This window comes from Trichosurus vulpecula, chromosome 3, assembly GCF_011100635.1.
Source record: "Trichosurus vulpecula isolate mTriVul1 chromosome 3, mTriVul1.pri, whole genome shotgun sequence".
In the NCBI taxonomy this organism is placed as follows: Eukaryota; Metazoa; Chordata; class Mammalia; order Diprotodontia; family Phalangeridae; genus Trichosurus; species Trichosurus vulpecula.
In genome coordinates, this window is record NC_050575.1 from 82,407,076 (window position 1) to 82,428,073 (window position 20,998).

At 44.0% G+C, this 20,998-nt stretch overlaps 1 protein-coding gene across 1 annotated transcript in view; it reads right to left on the bottom strand.

Annotated features, from left to right (window-relative positions):
• The window catches only part of SLIT3 (slit guidance ligand 3), a 792,609-nt gene extending 777,493 nt beyond the window's left edge, over window positions 1-15,116 (bottom strand). Inside the window, exon 1 of the mRNA XM_036752562.1 lies at window positions 14,917-15,116. Coding sequence (XP_036608457.1) covers window positions 14,917-15,116 — 200 coding nt within the window. The remainder of the gene's footprint in view (window positions 1-14,916) is intronic.
• Window positions 15,117-20,998: the final 5,882 nt, after the last annotated feature.

Here is a 20,998-nt window from a genome sequence, read left to right on the forward strand (position 1 = left end):
ATCATGCATTTATTTTCCTATCTGATGTATTCCTTTCTCTAACCTCCTTCCTTCCTTGACATCATCCCCTCAGACCATCATCCATATAGCATTAACCAGGTATGCCTGCCCCCACCCATCCCCACCTGTGACACACCAAGCCCAAATGTCAGGCCATCAGCCCAGGAACTTGAGCTCACCTTTGACCTACCTATAGCCCCCTACATCACTATTTGATTCCTGTTTTTCTGAGTGGTTTCTCTTTTAGACCAAAAACAGACTGGACACAAACCACAGGAGGAAAGATTGAAGTCAGATATAAAGAACCCAGTTCTGCTACTAGTTTGCTAAGGAGGTCACTTCCCCACTCACTTCTTTGTAAATTCAGTGTTTGAATGAAATAGTCTTCAATCTCCCTCACACCTTGAGAATCTATGACCAGTGCTAAGTTTTCTGAAAGTATAATTTCTGGCTAAAATGCAAGACCAGTTTACACCAAGAAAAGCTAGCACTAGCAAGAGACATTCATTTCATCTATTAAAGACCCTCTCCTTTTACTCCCCCACTAAAAAAGGCCTTTTATTCATCTTGTATATACTTATCCCCTGATGTCTATGTTGCCTCACCCAACAGAATGTAAGCTTCTTAAGGGTGGTCTAAGTGGCTTTCCCAATGTCATCCAGAGGGTAGGTCCCAGAGCTAGAGTCTGAATCCAGTCTTTCCTACCCCTAATCCAATACCCTTTATAGGATGCCACAGTGCAAGGCCTGTGCCTGTTAGGAGGGAAAGAGGAGGAGGTAGGGGGATGGAAGAGAACCAGGTCCTGGAGCGTAACCTCTATACTTGTAAACTGGCAAGAGCTGGAAAGGGAGGTGCCAGCTTCTAGCTGGAAGAGTTATAGTGCACATGTTGCACATGTTCCACTCAACCCTTGGCTCCTGTTATCCACAACCCACCCTTTCCAAAGGAACCAGGTGAATGTTGTTTCAGAACCACTACTAATGAGTCTCCATGGATCAGGCAGAGCAATCAGAAAAGAGCATTGCTAGCCAAGGAAAGGTTCTCCACCATTTTCTCCTAGGACTATCCCTGCCCTCACCCTCCTGGCTTCTCCAAACCATCTCTAAAAGGATGGCCAGACGTCTTAACATCTGCCTGGATAGATCCTGTAGAAAGGAGCAAGGAGGAGGCCTCTACCCTATCTGCCAGAGACAACACAAGGGAACTGATGCCAAAGACCCAGAGCATCCAATGGGCAGAGATGTTCCCCCGTAATGCAGCCCTATATCTCCTTCCTTATGGGTACCCTAAACTGCCTCATGAGCAAAGTGACAGTATTTATAAAATATTTCTCAAATAAGGTCAGTGTTCTGTGCATAGTTGGGGACTCTAATAAAATTCAGAGCTGTAGCTGTTTGCCAGCTAGTCACTGAGGCACACTTGAAGCCCTTCTCTAATACCATTGTTCTCAGATTAATATTTTCCCCATGAGTTTTTTAATTCCACTTGTATTTTTTTATTATGTGCAAGTTTTTTCACCATATTTGTACCATTACAAGGGGATGAGTGGAACTCACTTTTCATCAGTTATTCCTAGGGGCTTAGTGCAGTTTTCTTCACTGTTCCATTGTCTCCCCACAATACCATAAATCTCATTTCTGAATCGAGCATGGTGGCCCTTCCCTTGTCAGTCACTTTAGATGGAGAAGGCAAAACAGATTGCTATTTTGTATTAGCTATATAGTGTTGGCACAAAGTTGAGAACCCCTCACTTGTGATAGAAACCTGATTTGCCCCATGCACACAAACCAAAGACCACCATGTCCTCCGAGGAGCAACCACTAACAGGGTCCAATTACGTGAGATACTGGGTAAGGAGCTGTAGAGATCATGGACATGTAGACTAAGCTGTATATTATGGACCCTGCCCTTAAAGGACTGGATAGTCTACATTATCTAACAGGCAGCCTGGTATTCTGAAATGCATGAAGCCCAAAAGACACTACTGAGAGTTCTTGCTGAAGCCCTGAAATTCCTTATCTGGTCCTAATGTCTGCAGAGTCTGCATGATTTATTAATCATGAAATGCAGAGAGTAAACCAAAACCAAAAGGAACTACCAATGAGCCCTTCTATAGGCAATATTAAGCCAAGGGTCTGGGGTCTGGAATTGGGGAGTGGTCTAAAGCTGAGGCACACACAAGTACTACAGAGGCCACAGCAAGACTAAGATGGCCAACAACAATAGGACACACATAAGTCAGTTTTGTCAACCTTGTTAGAGTGAGTGGAAGGAAGAAAAAATTTATTTTATTAAGTATTAATTTTTTAATAATTTTTATAATAATTTAATTAATTTTTTTTAAGTATCTATTAAGTACTCACTATGTGCCAGGAACTGTGCTAAGTACTTTACAAAGATCATCTCATTTGATCTCTACAACAACGTTGAGAGGTAGGTGCTGTTATTATCCCCATCTTATAGACGATGAAACTGAGACAGAGGTCAAGTGACTTGCCCAGGATCATACAATTAGTAAGAGGCTGGATTCAGACTCCAGTTCCAGTGTTCTATCTACTTAGCTGCCTCAATGTGGGGCAGTAGCATTTGTGAAAGACACTTAAATGCCATAACACACTAGTGTAACACCAATCAAACTGGCGTAAGAGGAGCCCAACTAAAATCAGAAGGACTTCAAATGATGGCAGTATCCCATATCTATTACAGAGCTGAATGGAACCGGAGGGCAGAGCAGGACAGAATGACATCCTTGAAATTTCTGTAACTCACTCCCATACCTATTAGCCTTTCTATTAAAAACAAACAAACTCCCTACATCTATGCATATCCATGCATTAAAATCCCCTGCCTTACATGAATGAAGTTTTCAGGCTGTGAAATCCTCAAGGACTAACTATATAACTATTTGATTTGCCTTAAATAAAGTCCAGCAGTCAAAGGTTTCATGTGTAAATTGTCATATGCTTACAAAATGGTTTTGATAATAACGATTATGAATGATGTGATATATCTAGGTCAGTGCCATGTTTGGGGAACTTTCTAAGAACATCGCTACTTTGGAACTATCAGCCAGAGCTAAGATTTCATCTGAAACCCAAACCGTAAGTCATTGTAAATCTTGAGGTTAAGGAACTTCATGATCTCTACGGTCCCTTCCTGTTATCATCCTACAATCTTTTGATCTCATATCCAAAACATCTCGGGACTGTAGCTACTACAAGCAGCTAATGGGACGACAACAGAAGATGGCAAAGACTGAGAATCTTAACAAAACTGAGAACAAAGAAAGGATAAGGTACCAAAGCTGGCCAGTCAAAAGAGAAGTACTGAGGTTGGGTCAAAAGTCTGGAACAAGGAAGTCCGTGTGAAGCCAAGACACAGTCAAGAAATGTAAGCCAGTATAAAGCAAGTGGTTTGAAGCCAAGCAGGTAAGCATAAGTAGATGTGTGTGTGTGTGTGTGTGTCTGTATTTGTGTATGTATGTGTATATGTATATATACACACATATATGCAGATATACCTGTATATATGTATACATATAAATATAGAGGCCAAAACTAAGCAGTGGATCAGACACAAGGCAGGAAGTCAGGAATCAGGAGGTTACAAATACTGAAGGTAAGTCAAAATGAGTGAACAAAAGTTCAGGAAAGCAGTCAGTTAAATAGAAGAGACATCAGAGCCAAAGGAAAGAATGGGGTAAGGACTGAAAGAAGGAAGGCACAGAAAGGAATCTGGTCTGAAGCCCTGCTCTGAATATTCAACTAAAGTTAAGCCAATCAGCCAGGCACTATGCAAAATGAAAGGAATACAAAGAAAGGCCAAAACAGGGATCTAACATGCAAACAACTGTGTCTACACAAAGGCTGCTAGACCTGAGTTCAAATCCAGCCTCAGACAAGTCCTAGCCTTGTGACCCTGGGCAAGTCACTTAACCTCTGTCTGCCTCAGTATCCTCATCTGTAAAATGGGGAAAATAAGCACAGTGCCTGGCACATAGTAAGCACTATATAAATGTTAGCTAGTAGTAGTAGTAGTAGTAGTAGTAGTAGTAGTAGTAGTAGTAGTAGTAGTAGTAGTAGCAGCAGTAGTAGTATGATAGTGGTGGTGGTGGTAGTGGTAGTGGTGGTGGTGGTGGTGGTGGTAGTGGTGGTGGTGGTGGTGGTGGTGGTGGTGGTGGTGGTGGTGGTGGTGGTGGTGGTGGTGGTGGTGGTGGTGGTAGTATGAGATACATACCAGACAAATTGGAGATAATCTTCAAGGGACGGCACTGACATTAAAGAGAATCAGGAAAAGGCAGGATTTCAGCTAAGCCTTAAAAAAAGTCAGAGGGGCTAAAAGGTAACGGTGAGGAGGGAGAAATTCCAGGTGTGAGGGACAGCCAGTGAAAATGCCCGGAGTTTGGGGGATGGGATGTTATGGAGTAAGAAGGAAACCAGTTAGTACACAAGTAAATAGGATGTCATGCAATGCGGAGGAAACCAGCAGTACAGCAAACAGTCTCATCATCTCAAGATAAGCATTTTTCAAGGCACTTGGCACAGGAATGGAATCACGAAAAAAATTTAAAAACCTATCTTCAAGTGCCTACCTTCAAGAAGCTTACATTGTACTCAAATGTTCGAACTGAAAGGGGCCTTAGAGAATACCACAAAGCCCTCATTTTAAAGATCAGTAAATTGAGGCCCAGCGAAGTAAAGTTATTTTCCCAAGGTCATAGAATGAAAGGGCTATAGACCAGAGCAAGGCAACTGGGTCAAAGCCAAGCAGATAAGCAGAAGGTCATTTAGAGGTCAGGGCAAAAGAAAAGATGAGAAACCAAACCAATGGGTAGGAATGAGTAGGTGACATTTAATAGAAGAGATGAGACTACAAACTAAATCTCTGGACTCTCACGCTATAATCTGGCCTCCAAACAATGGGTACCCCCCAGTGGGAAATTTCCAACATCTCTAAAGTCAAAGGTTTGAAAGACACTAGCCTCTAAGTGTAACTACTTAGATCAAGTACAAAGAAACCCCCCCACACACACATACACACGCACACACACGCACACACACACACACACACACACACACACTTTTAAAAAGAGATTTGAGCTCAACAATTCTTTTTGCTACAATTTAACATGAAAAAAAAACCACACGCGTAATGAAAATACAGAGGTCCAAGGTAGAGATGGAGAAAGCACAAAAGTTACCAGGCCCATAGCTTCCTCTGTAATTTTGTCTCCCTTGCCAATGTTGCCCAAGGAAAATATGGTAGTTGTCTTACAGAAGATACCTGAGATGCCAGAGAAAATCACGGCCCTGATGAAGCAGGAACCAACTCGGGGTTCTGATAGCAGTGGGAGTGGATTCCACAGGCAGAAAAATTTTCCAGAGGAAAAGTAAAGAAAAAAAAAAGCCTAGCAACATGGAATGTAGCATCCTAACTAATGGGGAAGGAATGAGACTAAGTATTCTAAGAAAATTCAAGAGAGAAATTTATATTCTAAAAGAAACTCACTATGAGTCTAAACTAAAGAATCTGAGTAGTGCCTCAGAAATGAGGTCTGAGGCAACAGAACCCAAGTAAGGGAAGCTTAAGATGTTGCAGGCCAGTGGGGCCTCAGCAAAATCATCCACCCCAACATATGATAACATATTTACGCAATGCAAACCTCAGACCACATAAAAACTCTGCAGTAAGCAGAGGACTAACCTTCCAAATTGCTTCTCAATTTGGACATGCTGTGGAATCAGGGTCTACAATACTCTCTATGGGATAGCAGGCCCTATTAGGAAAGCTGGAAATACATGAATGAAAGGACCACAAAAGCAGTGGAGTCCAAATCCAAAATACTATCACCCTCAGCATTCATCATGCCCAGATCCCTTACCCCTCCTTCAAAGTATTTTATCCCCAGGGAGCCACTGTCCCCAGGAATGCAATACCCACACGCCTGCAGGTAAATAAGAAATGTGTGTGTTTACGAGGCTGGGCAGCAGTAGTTTCCACAACAATTGAGAACTAAAGAGCTCACTCTTATAGAAGACACTACTTAGTTCATGATTTAGAACTGGAAATGATCTGAGCAAAGTCATCTAGACAAATCCACTCATTTTACAGAAAAAGAAACTAAAGCTCAGAGAGATGAGAGTCATACAATCCAATTCAAATGTGTCCCCTATAGTTTGGCTAGGGCTAGCCTGCTTTGATTGGCTGCCTGCATCTTGGAGCTAGTCACTCACTTTCCACCATCTTTATGACTATGCACTTCTCAGGCAACAGTTATCTACCTGCTGCACCCAGTACAGACACCATAGTAATAGCTCCCTGGTTTGCCTCTCTCTTATCCCAGCTCTTTGTTTCTTTTATGTGTTGTATGCCCTCCTTAATTTCAGGTGCCAAAAGTGATCCTTTGGCCACCTTGGAGCCAGGATGGCAGGCCGGGTGATGGGACTAGAGCCAGGGTACCTGGGACTCGAGTGCAGGAAGGGTTTGGCTTGGAACTGGGACTGTCCTCTGTGGGAACTGAGCTAAACTATGACCCAAATCCCCTTGTCCTCCCCAGAGACTGAGGTGGTAGTGGGTGGGGATTATTCCTCCCCAGTGTTGGGAAGAGTGACTTTGAGTGTTTCTGATTTTACCTTTTGAAGTAAATATTCCTTTGTAAATGCTCCACTGAGCTGCATTTGTTTTCCTGTCATCTGTCTCCCCATAAGATTGTGAGCCCCTTGAGGGCAGGCTTTTGCCTCTTTTTGCATTCCCAGCACTCAGCACTATGCCTGGCACATAGTAACTGCTTAGTAAATGCATACTTGACCGATTGAAGTACTTACTAGGTAAAAGGCAATGGGCATAAGAGGACAGAACTTAAAAAGAAAAAGAAAAAAGACAGCACCTAGTAAGATCTTAATAAATGCTTGTGGACTGATTGATAAAACTAGTCCCTGTCCTCTAAGAGCCTAAAAGGATAGCTAGAATTCAAATCAAATCTTCTGGCTACATATCCACGGTGTTCTTTCCACTATTCTACAATAGCCCCCTCATTACATGAGTGTCCTCTTTCCACCTGACCTTCCCAACTGGGATAGTCCCATTTAAATTTAAGGGTGGGGCATTATGGGTAATGGATTGCTTTAGGAAATAGACCAGAGTGTGCCACAGCAGGCTAGCCCTCTCTTACTAGCTCACTTAGGGTCTACAGTGTCCTAGAAAAGCTTCTTGAAGAATGGGGATTAACCCCCTGGAGACAACGCATGCCTCCCCAAATCTGAAAGGGTTAGACCATCTTACATAATAAGGGTGGAGTACACTAGTAAATACAGCTGTTTCAAGTAAAAAGCAATAACAGAGGCAGACACGGGAAGTCAGTAAAAGGAGGTATTTAAGGAAAGATAGAACGAATGAATTCATTTTTTTAAAAAACCAGGGCCAAAAATTCCCCCATGAAAATCCACACAGAAAATAAATAAATGAATGAAATAAAGAATTTATTTAAATGAACCACAAGGCAGCACGCCCCTGGAAAAAGATATAAACCACTTTAACAGTAATCTTCACTTAATAGAGATGGAGTCAATCAGGGCAAGTTTACTGGGAGCAGTAGGGGAGACCATAACATTAGTCCAGCCAGGCAAGACTGTCTAGACTGGGGCAGGGAGAAGAGTGAGGACAGAGCAAAGAGCATGGAATGTCAGTCACCCCTGGAAAGGCAGCCTGAGATAACCTAAGACCAGTCCCCTTATTTCACAGATGCAAAAATTGAGGCCCAAAGAAACAAGACTAGGGAATAAAACCCAGTTCTCTCCAGTCGTTCTGTCACCTACACCATAATGCCTTCTCTTCAAGCCACAAAGCCAAAACTTCAGGGAAAACCCATAGTTCCCTTATTCTTTCCTTGCTTACTGAGCAGTCTCATCAGTTCAATAACTTCTTTAGTCTCCAGTGGCTACAAATGCTGGGATTTGAGGTCCTGCTGTCCAGCTGCTCAGGGAGCCGCCTGGTTGACCTTGGAACCATTGTGGTCAAGTGAGGGAAAGTCTATGACACAGTGTTGGTTTTTATTGGACATAACCGCTGGGGATGCTTGACGTCATCTGGAGTGATGGAGAAAATTAAGTTACCACATTCTCACGTTTCAGCCCTTTGCCGTTTTCTCTTACAAACAGGAAATGTTTATTTAAATACAGCAGTCTCTAGCATGCGCTAGGGCCAAGCTAAATGCCAAAGATGTTCATTCCTGCCCTCGCTCCTGCCCTTTGTTGTTGGGGCCACCACCTCTCTGAAAAATGGACCCCGCCTGTATCTTGGCAGGAATGGGGGGAGAGAGCCTGTGAGGGCTCATTTTCATCTGTCTTGCTTTTTCTTCTTCTTCTTCTTCTTTTTATTTCTTCCAGGCTGAGGTTGTGGTTGGAGAAGAATCACATCTGTGGACTTCTTTTGTACTTTAAAGGGTAAATGCAACATCTGTTTACTCTGGGCTACATGGTAAATGTTTTCATTTCAGCCACCATTCACTTCCTCCCTTCTCAGTCCCTATCTTTGCGGCACAGATAATAAATTACACCAAAATCTCCACAGTGTTTATTTAGCTTTCTTGTGGGTGTCACCTCTTTAGTTGGGGAAAAAATGTAAGTAGTTTATAAGAGACAGTAAGGGGTTCTTTTCTCCTATGAAGTGCTGACATAATGATGGAGAAGCTGGAACACAGACCCCAGCTTGGATACACATTTAATTATTGGCAATTTAACAGGGTTCCTTGAATCCCTGTGAAGGGGAGTTCAAATGATTCTCTCAGTAATCCTTATTCCTATTTTCATCAAAATTATATTGTGAAAAAGTGCCTTGCAGATTTAAACATACAATAATACTCAAAAACAGCCCTTTTTATTACAGCAAAGAACTGAAAACTGACAAGGTGCGCATCACCTGGGGAATGGCAGAATAAATTGTGGCAGGATATAGTGGAATTTTATTCCCACCTAAGACAGTATGAAAGGAATAATTGCAGAGAAAGCTGGGAGAACTTGTATAAACTGATGCAGAGTAAAGTGAGCAGAACCAGGAGGTTAATTTATACAACAAAAACAATATGTGTATGTGTATATATATATGTATATATGTGTGTATATATATATATATGTTTGTACACACACACATACACACACACACATACATATATATTTGAAAAAAAACTAAGAGGTCTGACTGATGCAATGGCCAACCATAATTCCAGAGGGCCAATAAGGATTGGTAGAGAGGCAAGAGACTAGTGGTACAAAATGAGATGTACATTTTTAGACTCTGACAACGTGAGAATTTTATTTTATTTTTTTTGCTTCACTCTGCTTATTGGTGACAGGGTTTTAAACTTCTCAAGGAGGACTAAGAGGGAAGAAATACTGATGCAAAAAATAGCTGGTATTTATACAACATTTTACAAATACATCATTTTATTCTCACAGCAACCCTTCGAGGTAGGTTCTGTTATAACTCCCATTTTACAGATGAGGAAACAAAGCCTGAAAAGTTAAGTAACTTGCCCAGGGTCATATAACTAGCTAGTTCTTGAGGCCAATTGGAGCTCAGGTCTTCTTGACTCCAGGTCCAGTGCCCTATCCACCGCCCCCCTTAGCTTCCTGAATAAAAATGCACAGAATTGAAGTTGAAAAGGAAATAGACAGATCAGTCATCTTTGGACCTAACGTGCTGACTAGCTGTACGTCGTAGAGATTTGCAATTCCACATACAAATCTATTTTTCTGTTCTTTGTACACGAAGCACCATCAATGATGTTTGTCAAGTTTGAAAAACAAAAATAAAAAACAATATATTTATTGAAAAAGTGCCTTTTGAGGAGGAGACAGTTGATTCCTAAGGGGAGCAGGACCTGGGGAGAAGGAGGGAGGAGAGCAAATTGGACAGTTTCTTCTTCCTTATGAAAAGGTATTTTTCATCCTTTCAAGTTCAGAAAAAAAAATGGTTGCAAGGCATCTGATTTCAAAGCTAACATAGCTGTTGCCCATGAAAGAAAAACCATGGGAAGTTTAAAAGCCTCTTAGAAAGAAATGTAAAGTTTCTACTCTCATGCCAATACTTTGTATTTTTTAAGTTGTTAGCTTTCTTTGTTATATGCAATTGAAAAACAATAAAAAAAATTCTTCCTCGAAGAAATTCTTATTATGGCCAGGTATAGCCTGGAAATGCCCAGGATTCTGGGAGAGCTTGTGGAACGGAAATTTCATGACTGAGCTTTCTTTGAGTCTCAGATCAGGTAAGAAACTTTCCCCACTAATAGGCCTATTTTCACTGTTCTCTTCTTCCTCAAATTGTTGGGGTTTTGTTAAATGCCTCTGTGTGTGTGTGTGTGTGTGTGTGTGTGTGTGTGTGTTGTATCCTCCTATAGAATGCAAGTTCCTCCAGGGCAGAGCCCACTTTGGTTTGTATATCCACAATGTTTAGCTAGTACAATGCTTTATATGTAGTAGGTGCTTAATAAATGTTTGTGTAATTGCATTGAGAGGGTAGAAAAGGGGAAGAAATGGAAATTCCAATGCCATGGGGAAATGGCGATAGGTTGGCTACTTCTACATTCAGTTATGGTCCTGACTGAGCCAGCTGCTACAAACCAGGTGTTCATCCCCTATACCTTGGTCAGGGTGGCGATAATGCCCAGAAACAATGGGAAACATGTATGATGCCCAACCATCATCACTGATAGCTCATACAATGCCCGCAGACTGAGATAGTCTAAGCATCTAACATCACTCATCTCTTTTAGAAGACAAAATAATTCCATGGAGGAAAATCTCTGAGATATTTATCACCCCCATTTTACTAAGAACAAAACAGATTCAGAAAAAGTAGTCGAACATCAAGTAGGTAAGTGTAGGGGATTAATCAGGGAATGTTTAGTCCCCTCCTCAAGCTAGTAAACTAATAGAGCATATGTAGTATTTGTCTGGACTTTTGATTGTATTTTTCTATAGAGGATATGGAAATACTTGTGTCATGAGGAGGATGCCTATCAGTAGCTAGGGATGAATGGATTGGCTCAGACTGGGGGTGATGGCTAGGAAGGAAAGGGGAAGGGCATAAGTATTTATATAGCACTTATGTGCCAGGCATTGTGCTCAACTCTTTACAAATATTATCTCATTTGGTCCTCATGACCATGTGAGGCAGGTCCTCATTTCACAGTCGAAGAACTGAGGCAAACAGAGGTTAAGTGACTTGTCTGAAGTTGGATTCGAACTCCCCGACTCCAGATCCAATGCTCTATCCACTGCACCACCCAGCTCTTCAGACTATTGTGGGACTGAACTTTTTGTCTTTGTACTCTCATCACCTTGTACAGTAGGGGCCATATACTGTTTGACGAATGGTTGTTCATTGATTAAACTGTTTTAGGAACAGCTATCTTTATGATCATCTCTAACAGAAAGTCTTCAACCAGAGACTCCCCTCTTCCTTTTTCAGAGCGGAGTTAAAAGAGGACCTGGGTCCTTGGGTAGGGGAAGGATCCTCCCTATCCAGAAGTCACTAAGGACTGCTTTGGAAAAGAATATATGAAAACAGAGTATGCTTTCACCCATGGAGTCCTGGTGGAGTGCAGGGATAAGGATCCCAAGTTCTTGGTCCTAAACTTGGAGAGGCAAAGCCATAACCGTCTTTAGTCCAAAAGAAGGCAGCCATGGAGAGGGAAACCACGTATTGGAAGTTCCTGAACCCTGTCTTCTGGAGGAGTTCCCAGAGTTCCTTAACCCTTAGCCTTCTGAATGTAAGTGTTTGGAGGGGGTGGGCAGTGGGGAGATAAGGATTCTTGGGCAACAAGATCCAAGAATACAGATTTTATTTTCTAAGCAGAGCCAGACTTTTGGAAATTGGAGGATTCAGCACAAGTATCAGAGCTATAAGATTAGCAAAGGATTGTAAGCCACAACAGGGAGGTGGGAAAGACTTGGCCTTTTCCTGTTGCAATAACTGTGAGTTATTTGGACTCCAAATTCAGTGTTCTTTTCACTAAATCACTCTGTCCTTTCTCTTCTAACCCTTCCCCCACCTCTGGTTAGGAGTCATCATTGCAGAAATCATGTCAAAGACCCACTAGTCAGTCCAATCAGAAATTATCTGGCACCCAGAAACTCCTAAACAGATGTGGCGCCCAGTTGGGGAGAGGAGGGAACCTTGCTGCAACACGGTACTAGTAGCCTGGGACTGTTCTGTAAATGCAGCAGGAAATGGGCCCTTGTCGATTTTTCAGCTCACCAACACAATGATGTTGGGAGATGACACCTCAGAAGTGCAGATTTTTAGTTTATCCAAAGTAAGTGGATGTTGTCTGACATGGGCAGACTAACAGAATTAGAGTCAATGCAGTGACCACAGAGTAGTTGTCTCCATCTCATCTAGAACTCTGTCCAGAGTCTGTTTACAGATCTTTGCCTACACTGACACTTGTTACATTAACACAAGATCATAACTGTGGCCCAGAAAAAAGGGGAGAGGAAACATGATTTATAACACAAGCCACCCAGCCATATCGACAAAACAAATGTCTATCAGAGAGGCATTTCTGTTTAGTGGATAAAAAGGAATAGAGTAGGAGGCAAGAGACCTGGGTTCTAGTCCAAGGTCTGCCATAAACTAGTCATGTGACTTGGATTAGACTAGACAATAACATCAGATTAAATAATAATATTCATAGTAGAAGCAGCTAGGCTGTGCAGTGGATAGAGCACAAGTCCTGGAGTCACAAAGAACTCAGTTCAAATCCAGCTTCAGACGCTTATCAGCTGCGTGATCCTGGGCAAGTCACTTAACTTTTGACTGCCTCAGTTTCTTCAACTGTAAAATGGGGTAATAGTAGGCACTAACAAGTAAATGCTAGCTGTTGTTATCATCACCACCACAGACTGACATGTACATAGCATTTTAATATTCACTTTAAGTTATTTCATTTGATCCCCATTAGAATGAGTAAGCTCCTTGAAGTCAGGGACTCTCCTTTGCCTTTTCTTTGTATCCCCAGCTCTTAGCATAGTGCCTGGCACAGAGTAGGTGTTAAATAAGTATTTAATGACAGACTGATTGATTCTCACAACAACCCTATGAGGCAGGCAGGATGATCTAAGGCCTGGGTTTGATTTCTGACTCAGCCACTTAGGAACCATGCAACCTTTAACAAGTCATTTAATCTCTTGGGTGAGTTACTTTTACTTCTCCTAGCTTTGGTCTCTTCTTTCGTAAAAGGCTCCTTTTCATTTTAATACCAGTAGTTAGTACAATGCTTTGTACACAGTAGTCACTTAATACATGTTTCTGGAAATGAGCTGAATATTATTCTATGATGCATCCTTCCCGACTTAGTGGTTGAATAAGAATGTTGAGGCCTACGAAAAAACCTCCAAAAATTAGAGTAAATCATCACAGAGGGCCATTTTGAGTAATGCTGAAGGCAGGGAGACTTGAGCCAAGATGAGCTAATATGAACCAGTGAAGACCCAAGAAAGGTGTGAAGAGCACTGGCCTGTTCTACTCCCAGCCCTGACATGTACCAGCTATGTGACCTTAGAAAAGTCACTTCTCTGAATCAGCTTCCTACCTGAAAAATGGTAATAATTTTTGCATAATTCCACCTCACTGTGTGATCATGAGAAAAAAAAAACTTCATAAATTGTAAAGCTCTGAAACACAACCTAAAAGGGAGCTGTTGGATTATTATAATTGTTTTATTCTCATCCTAACCCCACTTGAGCTTTACAGGTCAGACACACTAGACACACTCAGGACCACACAAACTGTCCTGTCATACACGTGGGAAGGACTCAGAGTGGCAGAGAGAAGAGAGCAAGGAAGCCCCTATCATTCATGAGTAATGCCCTCACCCACTTCTGGGCTCGGTTCCCTGGACTATTTCCCCTTCTTCCCACCATCTCCTTCCTCTCTTCCTTCCACAATCATCGTGGACCACAGCAAGGCTGTCTCAGAGGTCCCAGAGAGGTCCAAGTTTTGAATTTTGTTCTAGGATAAAAATGATAAACCTTTCCAAAACGTTGACATCTGAAAAGTAAATATTTGGTTGCACAATTGGGGTTAAAACGAGGGTCAATCCATCAAACTCTCAGAGTGGCTCCCCACTGCCAAACACAGAAGATAGGAAGCTGAGTGCGGTTTGTAAGATTATACTGCTCGTTCTCGTTTAAGGGGCCCGTCAGCATTTCCATTCTAGATCCCACTTTTTTTTGAGGTATTTGTAACCAAGCCATTAAAAAACAAAAGAACCTGGACTGCAACTTGGCATCTCAAAGGATCTGAGCTCTGGAGGGAGGTTTCTAAAGAATCCCTTCTATATTCATCATGTTCCTCTGAAGTTGGGCAGGCTCTCTCACATACGCACACGTTCAACTTAACTTGACATGGTAGCCTCCTGATGGCTAGCCTCTAGGCTCTAACTAAACTCCGTATCTTTGGTACTGACTCCTGACATGACACCCACCCAGCGGGGTGCCAGTCTCTGGGAGCCGCACAGAGCTCTTGCCCCCACCCAAGCTCTGCTCCATTCCTGGTGCGCTCTGTTCTTAGCCTCTTAGAGCAGCCCCTCCCGGTTCTAATTCCTACCACCAACACTCAGAATGGCAGAGCACAGCCTGCTGTCCCCCACCAGGCAGGGAAGTCCTGCCCACCTGGCTGCAGACCTGAAAATCAGCCTGAGAAGCGTTGGGAAAGGGAAACTGGATGGGAAGGTTGCCTTCAGCTCTCCCAGGGAAAAAGAAAGGAGTCCTCCGTCCAGACCTCTTCCCAGCGGGTGCGCTGGGGTTGGTCGCTGCAGGACAGCCCAGGTGGGTGGCCTGGGTCTGGTCAGGGAAAAGAAGGGAAGGACTGGGATGGGGGGGGGCGGGGGAAGGAGAGCGGCGAGGGGCTACTTACAGGCGTTCGGCGTTGCGAGGGATCCCTCTGGGCACCGCCCGGAGGCCCAGCCCGTGGCAGTCCACGCTAGCGGCCGAACAGGTACACTTGGTGGGGCAGGCTGAGGCTGGAGGCCAGCTCAGGGCGCTTACCAGAGAGAGCACCAGCGCCAGCGCCCGCCAGAGGCGCGCGGAGCCGGCATCTGTCCGACTGGGGGCCATGCTGTCCGGGGGCCCAGGCTGGCCGCGCTCGTGCCCGCAGCACAGCGCAGCACCCGGGGCCCGGCGGAGACTGTCCCGCCGGCCGGAATGTAGCCGAGCGCAGCCGCTGGAGTGGTGGCTGCGGCGGGGAAGGCTGCGGCGAAGCAGAGAGCCGGCAGCTGGGCGCAGCGCAGCCGGGGGCGGCCTCGGGCGGGGGAGGGGGAAAGGGAGAGAGTCGAGGCGCTAGAGAACCGGCGCTCCTGCCTGAGGGGGCGGGGCAGGGGGCCCTCGGCGTCTCGGAGGAGGGGGTGCCGGGGAGTAGGGACAGTCCTGAGCTCAGGCGCACGGGACGCTGGTGGAGAGGGGCGCACGGGGTGGCGGGGGCTCCATCCACGGGGTTCGGGCTGCCCCGCTCCGCATAGCCCAACCTGCCCAGGTGGGAAGGCTGGTAGCTAGCTGGGGTCCTGGAGCTGAAGCTGGGGCTGGGGGTGAGGGATTGGCTCGGGCAGGCTGTGCGGAGCGCGGTGGGTGGTGGTGGCGGCAGGAGCAGCGGGGGCACGGGGTGGGCGAACGAGCTGGACGGTTCTCCTTCTCTCCATTCACTGAGCAGGGCAGACACTGGAGACGTGGGGCCCACCCCTCCCGCCCCCCCAAAAACGCCAGCTCCGCCTCCTATTGGCTGCGCCACTTGTGATGTCAAGTAACTTGGGAACTTTGCAGAAGCTACCGCGAGTGAGGACGGGAGGGAGGGAGCTGGGGGATAGGGGCGAGAGGGAGTCGAAGTTGGGATGGTGGGCGTCCAGGTACACAGGACCGTTCCTGAAGACAACACCGAGCGCTGCTCAGAAACACACACAAATCACTCACTGACTGCACTACTATACACAAATCAGGGCCCACACTAGGAGAAACGGTGAAGTTGGCGTTTGTTTTCTGAGCCCTCAACGTACCGGGCTGAGCTACCTTTCTCTCCCTGATTCTTGTCCTGGTTCAGTGTTTTGGTGCTAAAGCCCCGTACCACTATCAAAACCTTTTGTGGAGAAAGACTGATAAACTCACTCAGAGTGAGATATAAATAATTGATAATGTTTAATCTGTTACCCCATTGGGGGATTTGCATTTTACATTTCAATGGATCTGTGAACTCATCTTCGTAGGTATTCCCTCGAAAGATCCAGATCACAGGTCACACAGCTGACAATTCACACCTGCTTATCCTGTGAAAGACTACCTGTTCTCCAAATAAATTCACCACCTGGTGTCTACAGAAAATGCTAAAGATCTTTTGTAATTATTGTCATGTGAAACAGTGTCAGGGACACTCTATCGAGTAGGCAGAAGCCGACATAGTGTGATTTTCGGGGTGCCTTCTCTGAAAGGCTCCTTCCAGTATAGCTAAAATGCATTTTCAAAAAAGACTGTTTATAAACGTTTGCATTTTAACTGGGGATGAAACTTTTAAGTCAGCCAAAGAAATAACCCTTTCTGGGAAGTCATCCCGGAAATCTCACTTTGATTAACTCCAAAGGGTGTTCCAGACATACAGTTATTACACATACCCTCCCATTCACCCAACCAGATTTGTGCACCTTCACATGCTTTCATGCGTTGCACCCATGGATACACTTCCTATTCTGATACTAACCTCTCAGACTCATATCTTTCACAAACCAGAAACACACAAACCAGCGATGTCTTATTGGACTTCAGTTTCTTCCTCTGAAAATGAGATGGGTTGGGCTACAAATCCCTATGGTTCTTTCCACTTCTCACAATTGGGATTGTATGACCCAGTGAGATCTTCACTCTTCAGAGTCAATCATACCTAGGAGTTTACCTTTGTCTCTATTGTCAATCCTTGACACATTTCCCAGCAATGTCCCTCCCACCCCCATCCTTCAGTGCACCAAAGCACTGAACCAGGACAAGAGGCAGGAATGGAATGACAGGGAAATTCGGCTAGGCTCAGAGGGCTAACTCTCAAATGCTCTGGGTTTTAGATTTTCTAGACCTAACCAACTCCATCTAATTCAACAAACATCTATCAAGATTGCACTATGGGCGGAACATTTTGGTAAGTGGCAGGGATAAAAAAGGGAATATGACCTTATCTTTGCCCTTAAGAGGTTTATAGAGGGGTGTATGGGTTGCAGGGAGATGAATACTTCACTGAAATCATTTGAACTTTTTTTTAGGGGGGGGGGAGGTGAAGAATAGAGGAGAGACAGGAAGGAAAATCCAAACTTATTTGAGTTTGACCTAGTCTGATGGGTCTGATGGGATCCTGGTATACACACATAGGGGGCTCATACACAGGCCCTTCATAGGGACTCTGTCTGTGGCGAACTGTCTGTCTGACTGTCTCACTCTCACTTTCTGCTCCACACATTCCTTTTCTTTCACAAATAGCAAAAAATGTCCAGAAGCTTTTGCATACCACCCCATTTAGCTTCCAGGACTTTTCCTGAGGACCACTGTGAATTTGTAATGGAAGTGGCATATGGATTATTGTATAAAGACACACACACACCCATACACACACACTCCTCCTCACCTGCATATGTATGCATCGACTGCTTTTGCTTTCCAAGAAGCCTTATATTTCCACCTACTCTTGCTCTGGCTTCTTTACGACCTGGTTCTCTTTCTGCAGTGGCATCGCCCTCTGGTGGCCAGAGAAATCCTCAATTTCCATCCTTGAGGTGACTTCAGCATTTAAGAACTCCAAGCATCTTCCCTCTCTCCCTCCAAAATTCTCCTCCAAACCTTGAACCAATTTAGTACCAAGACTGAGGCAGATGAGAGAACTGGGCAAGGGCCCAAGGGCACAAAAGAGTCTGAGACTGTCTGGAGAAGAAAGTATTAGGGTTTTCTTTGTTTTCCCAAATGTACACTAAAGCTTTCCCTCCTTCTTCTGCAGTCCCAGTTGGGCTGGGTTTTAGACTGTCTCTCTGCTGCGTTCATACCACAGCAGGGGGGCTGTGTTTTTCACAAAGACTTCTGGGGGATATTTCATTTGTCGGACAGAATCTTTGCATGACTTTGTAAAAGTTAAAATCTATTTTTTCATGGACTGGATTTCCTTTGCAGGAAGAAGTCGGGAAAGTAAGAGCATTCATTGCCAGGGAAGAGGAAAGTGGAAGATATATGAGGAACTGAGAAGAGCACAGGCAACATTTCTCTTTCCCTTAATATGTATCTATAGTTCCTACAAAATCTGGCAGACCCTACCTAGAGTAGGCTGGGCATATCCCAAAGAGATCATACTACTGGGCAGAATGTCTAAAGATCAATGATTAAGATCCTCAGTACAGTTTCACAGATTCCAAGAAAATGCACCTGTCCCCAAAACATTTTTCCTCCTTGCTGACTAATACTTGAATTCCCTTTGAGGGGCTTTATTCCTTAGAAATTCATAGATATATGTGCAGGAGACAGATCTTCATTCCCCCAAAGATCAACTGGTGAGCTCCTTGATTTAAAATAAGTAAGTTACTATCGTACCCCACCACTTTGGACAGATTAGGCAGCTGAAGCCCGGAGAGACCATGTGACTTGCCCAGGTTCAGAAGTCAAATCTCCTCCCTATTAGTATAGATCCCCATTAAGATGCAAATTCCTTGGGAGAGGTAATCATATGAATTGGATGTGGGAATGAATTCCAGATTCTTAGAGCAGGTTTTTGATCCAGGGGAAGAGAACTCAAAGAAGGAGGGTAAGGAATCATGGATTTTAACAGTGAGGTTGGGACATGACAAATATCTTAAATGAAATCCATCCTGGTGTTCAGACCAGTGCAGCTCTTATTTCTGGGAAAGGTCAAACCACACTAGTGAGCTCTCAGATTCTTCCTGGGAGTAGATGATGAGTCAGGGAAGCTGGCAAAATCTTTAAGTCAACCCAGTCTGTTTTACAACTTGATTGTATGGAGCCTACTAGCTCCAAGCTTTTTCCTTGAAGTTTAGGGAGCCACAGAGTTCTTGGGCAGAGTTGATGAAGCTCCTTGCCATCTGAGGAGAAGCAAAAGTGAAAGGCCTAATGGGAAGGGGAATGATCCCACCCATGCTTTGCCTGCCTTTTCAACCCTGCCAGTTGCAGACTTTTCTCATGTTTTAGCTGTGCAGGAGTCATCACCAGGGAAATGGTTCCCCAAATGTGAAGAGTATTAATCACCTAATTAACCAGGAACACCTGCTCATAAAACAAATCCTGAGGGGATTGGGAAGGGAAGGAGGAAGCTACTAGTAGCTTCCAAAGTTGTTACTGCCCTAGGTAGGCACTGGGGGCCTGAACCAACTCTCCCACCACCTGTCAGGTTTATGGATTATTTGGAAAACACCAGCTTGGTTAACAAGAAAAGATTAGCACACTCTCTGAGCTAGTCTTTTAAGGGCCTTCTATGCTTTCTCAGGCTCCTTAGACTAAACAGGAAGGGTCAAGTCAGGTCTTGCCCAGACGAAATAGGAAAGGGAGCATGCTGAGGTAGAAAATACTAGAAATCAGGAAACCACTTGGGTTCAAGTTCAAATCTGTCACATACTGGCAGTTTGACAAATCATTTTACCTCTTCCAATCTCAGTTTTATCAAATGAAGATGCAAGGGTTCGAATACACAAGCTCTTTAAAAGTCCATCATTTCCATGATTCCAGAAGACCAATAATGAATGCTACTGACCTCCTGACAGAGACTAATATGCAGACTAAGACACATAGTTTTGGTCATGGCCAGTATGGGAATTTGTTTTCCTTGACTGTGCTAATGTTCTATGAGTTTTTTTTTTCATTTTCTTTATTTCCAGTGGGAGGTGAAGGAGAAAAAAGAATTAAAATTCGAATAATTTAAAAAATATTTTAAGAGGAAAATTTAATTTAAAAAATGTGATTCTATATGTTTCCTTTTGTGACACAGAAGTAGAGACAACAGAAATGTCTGCATGCTCAAATGTCTGCATCCCCAAATACTGTTTTCATTGGCTTCCGTAAGCCCAGAGTTCATTTAAAGAGGGAAAGGCCTTTTAGTGGCCAATTTGAGATGAGGCATAATATAAAAATCACCAACCCTCCCCCTGAAACCCCACCTCCCCCTCAGCTAGCAACGTGGAAAGAACATTGGTGTTGGAACCTGAAGAAGCCTGTTCACTCTCTGCCACCTTCTGTGGACAAGTCACTCAACATCTCTAGCCTCATCTGTCAAATTGGCATGATAATATCAGCAGTCTTTATCTCACAGCATTGTGGAAAGGACCGAATGAGATCAATCACTCAATCGACAAACCTTTACTAGGTTTTTATGATGTGTCAGGTGCCATTCTAGGTTCAATCACAAAAGTAAGACAGTTCCTGTCTTCAAGGAAGTTACTTTTTACTGGGGGGAATACAAAATTTTCAAAGGCAAGTAAACATGGGCTACATACAAATTAAGTAGGCAGTGATTGAAGGAGGGCACCTAACAACTGGTGGAATCATGAAAGGCCCCTTGAAAGAGGGTACTGAGCCTCCAAGGGAGCTTGCGATTCCAAGAAACAGAAGTGGGGGCTAGGGTTGAAGGGGGTGAACACATTCCAGAATGGGAGACAACCTATGAAAAGGAAAAAGTGGGAATGCCAGGGAGAGGATAGAATAGACCAGTTTGGCTGGAGTATATAATGTGTAAGGAGGAGGGATGTGAGGAGAGAGCTAGATTGTGAAGGGTTTTAAATAACCAACAGTGGAGTTTGTATCTTTTTTTCCTAAAGGCTATGGGGAGTCAGTGCGTATGAAGCACTTTATAAATCTTGGGGGCTATATAAATGCCAGTTGTTATTATTTACTTACATCCACACTGAAGTATACATGATTGACATCTGTGGCTGTGGAGGGAGGTGAGAGCCGGAGGGATTTGATTTCCTGGGATAAGGGGACAT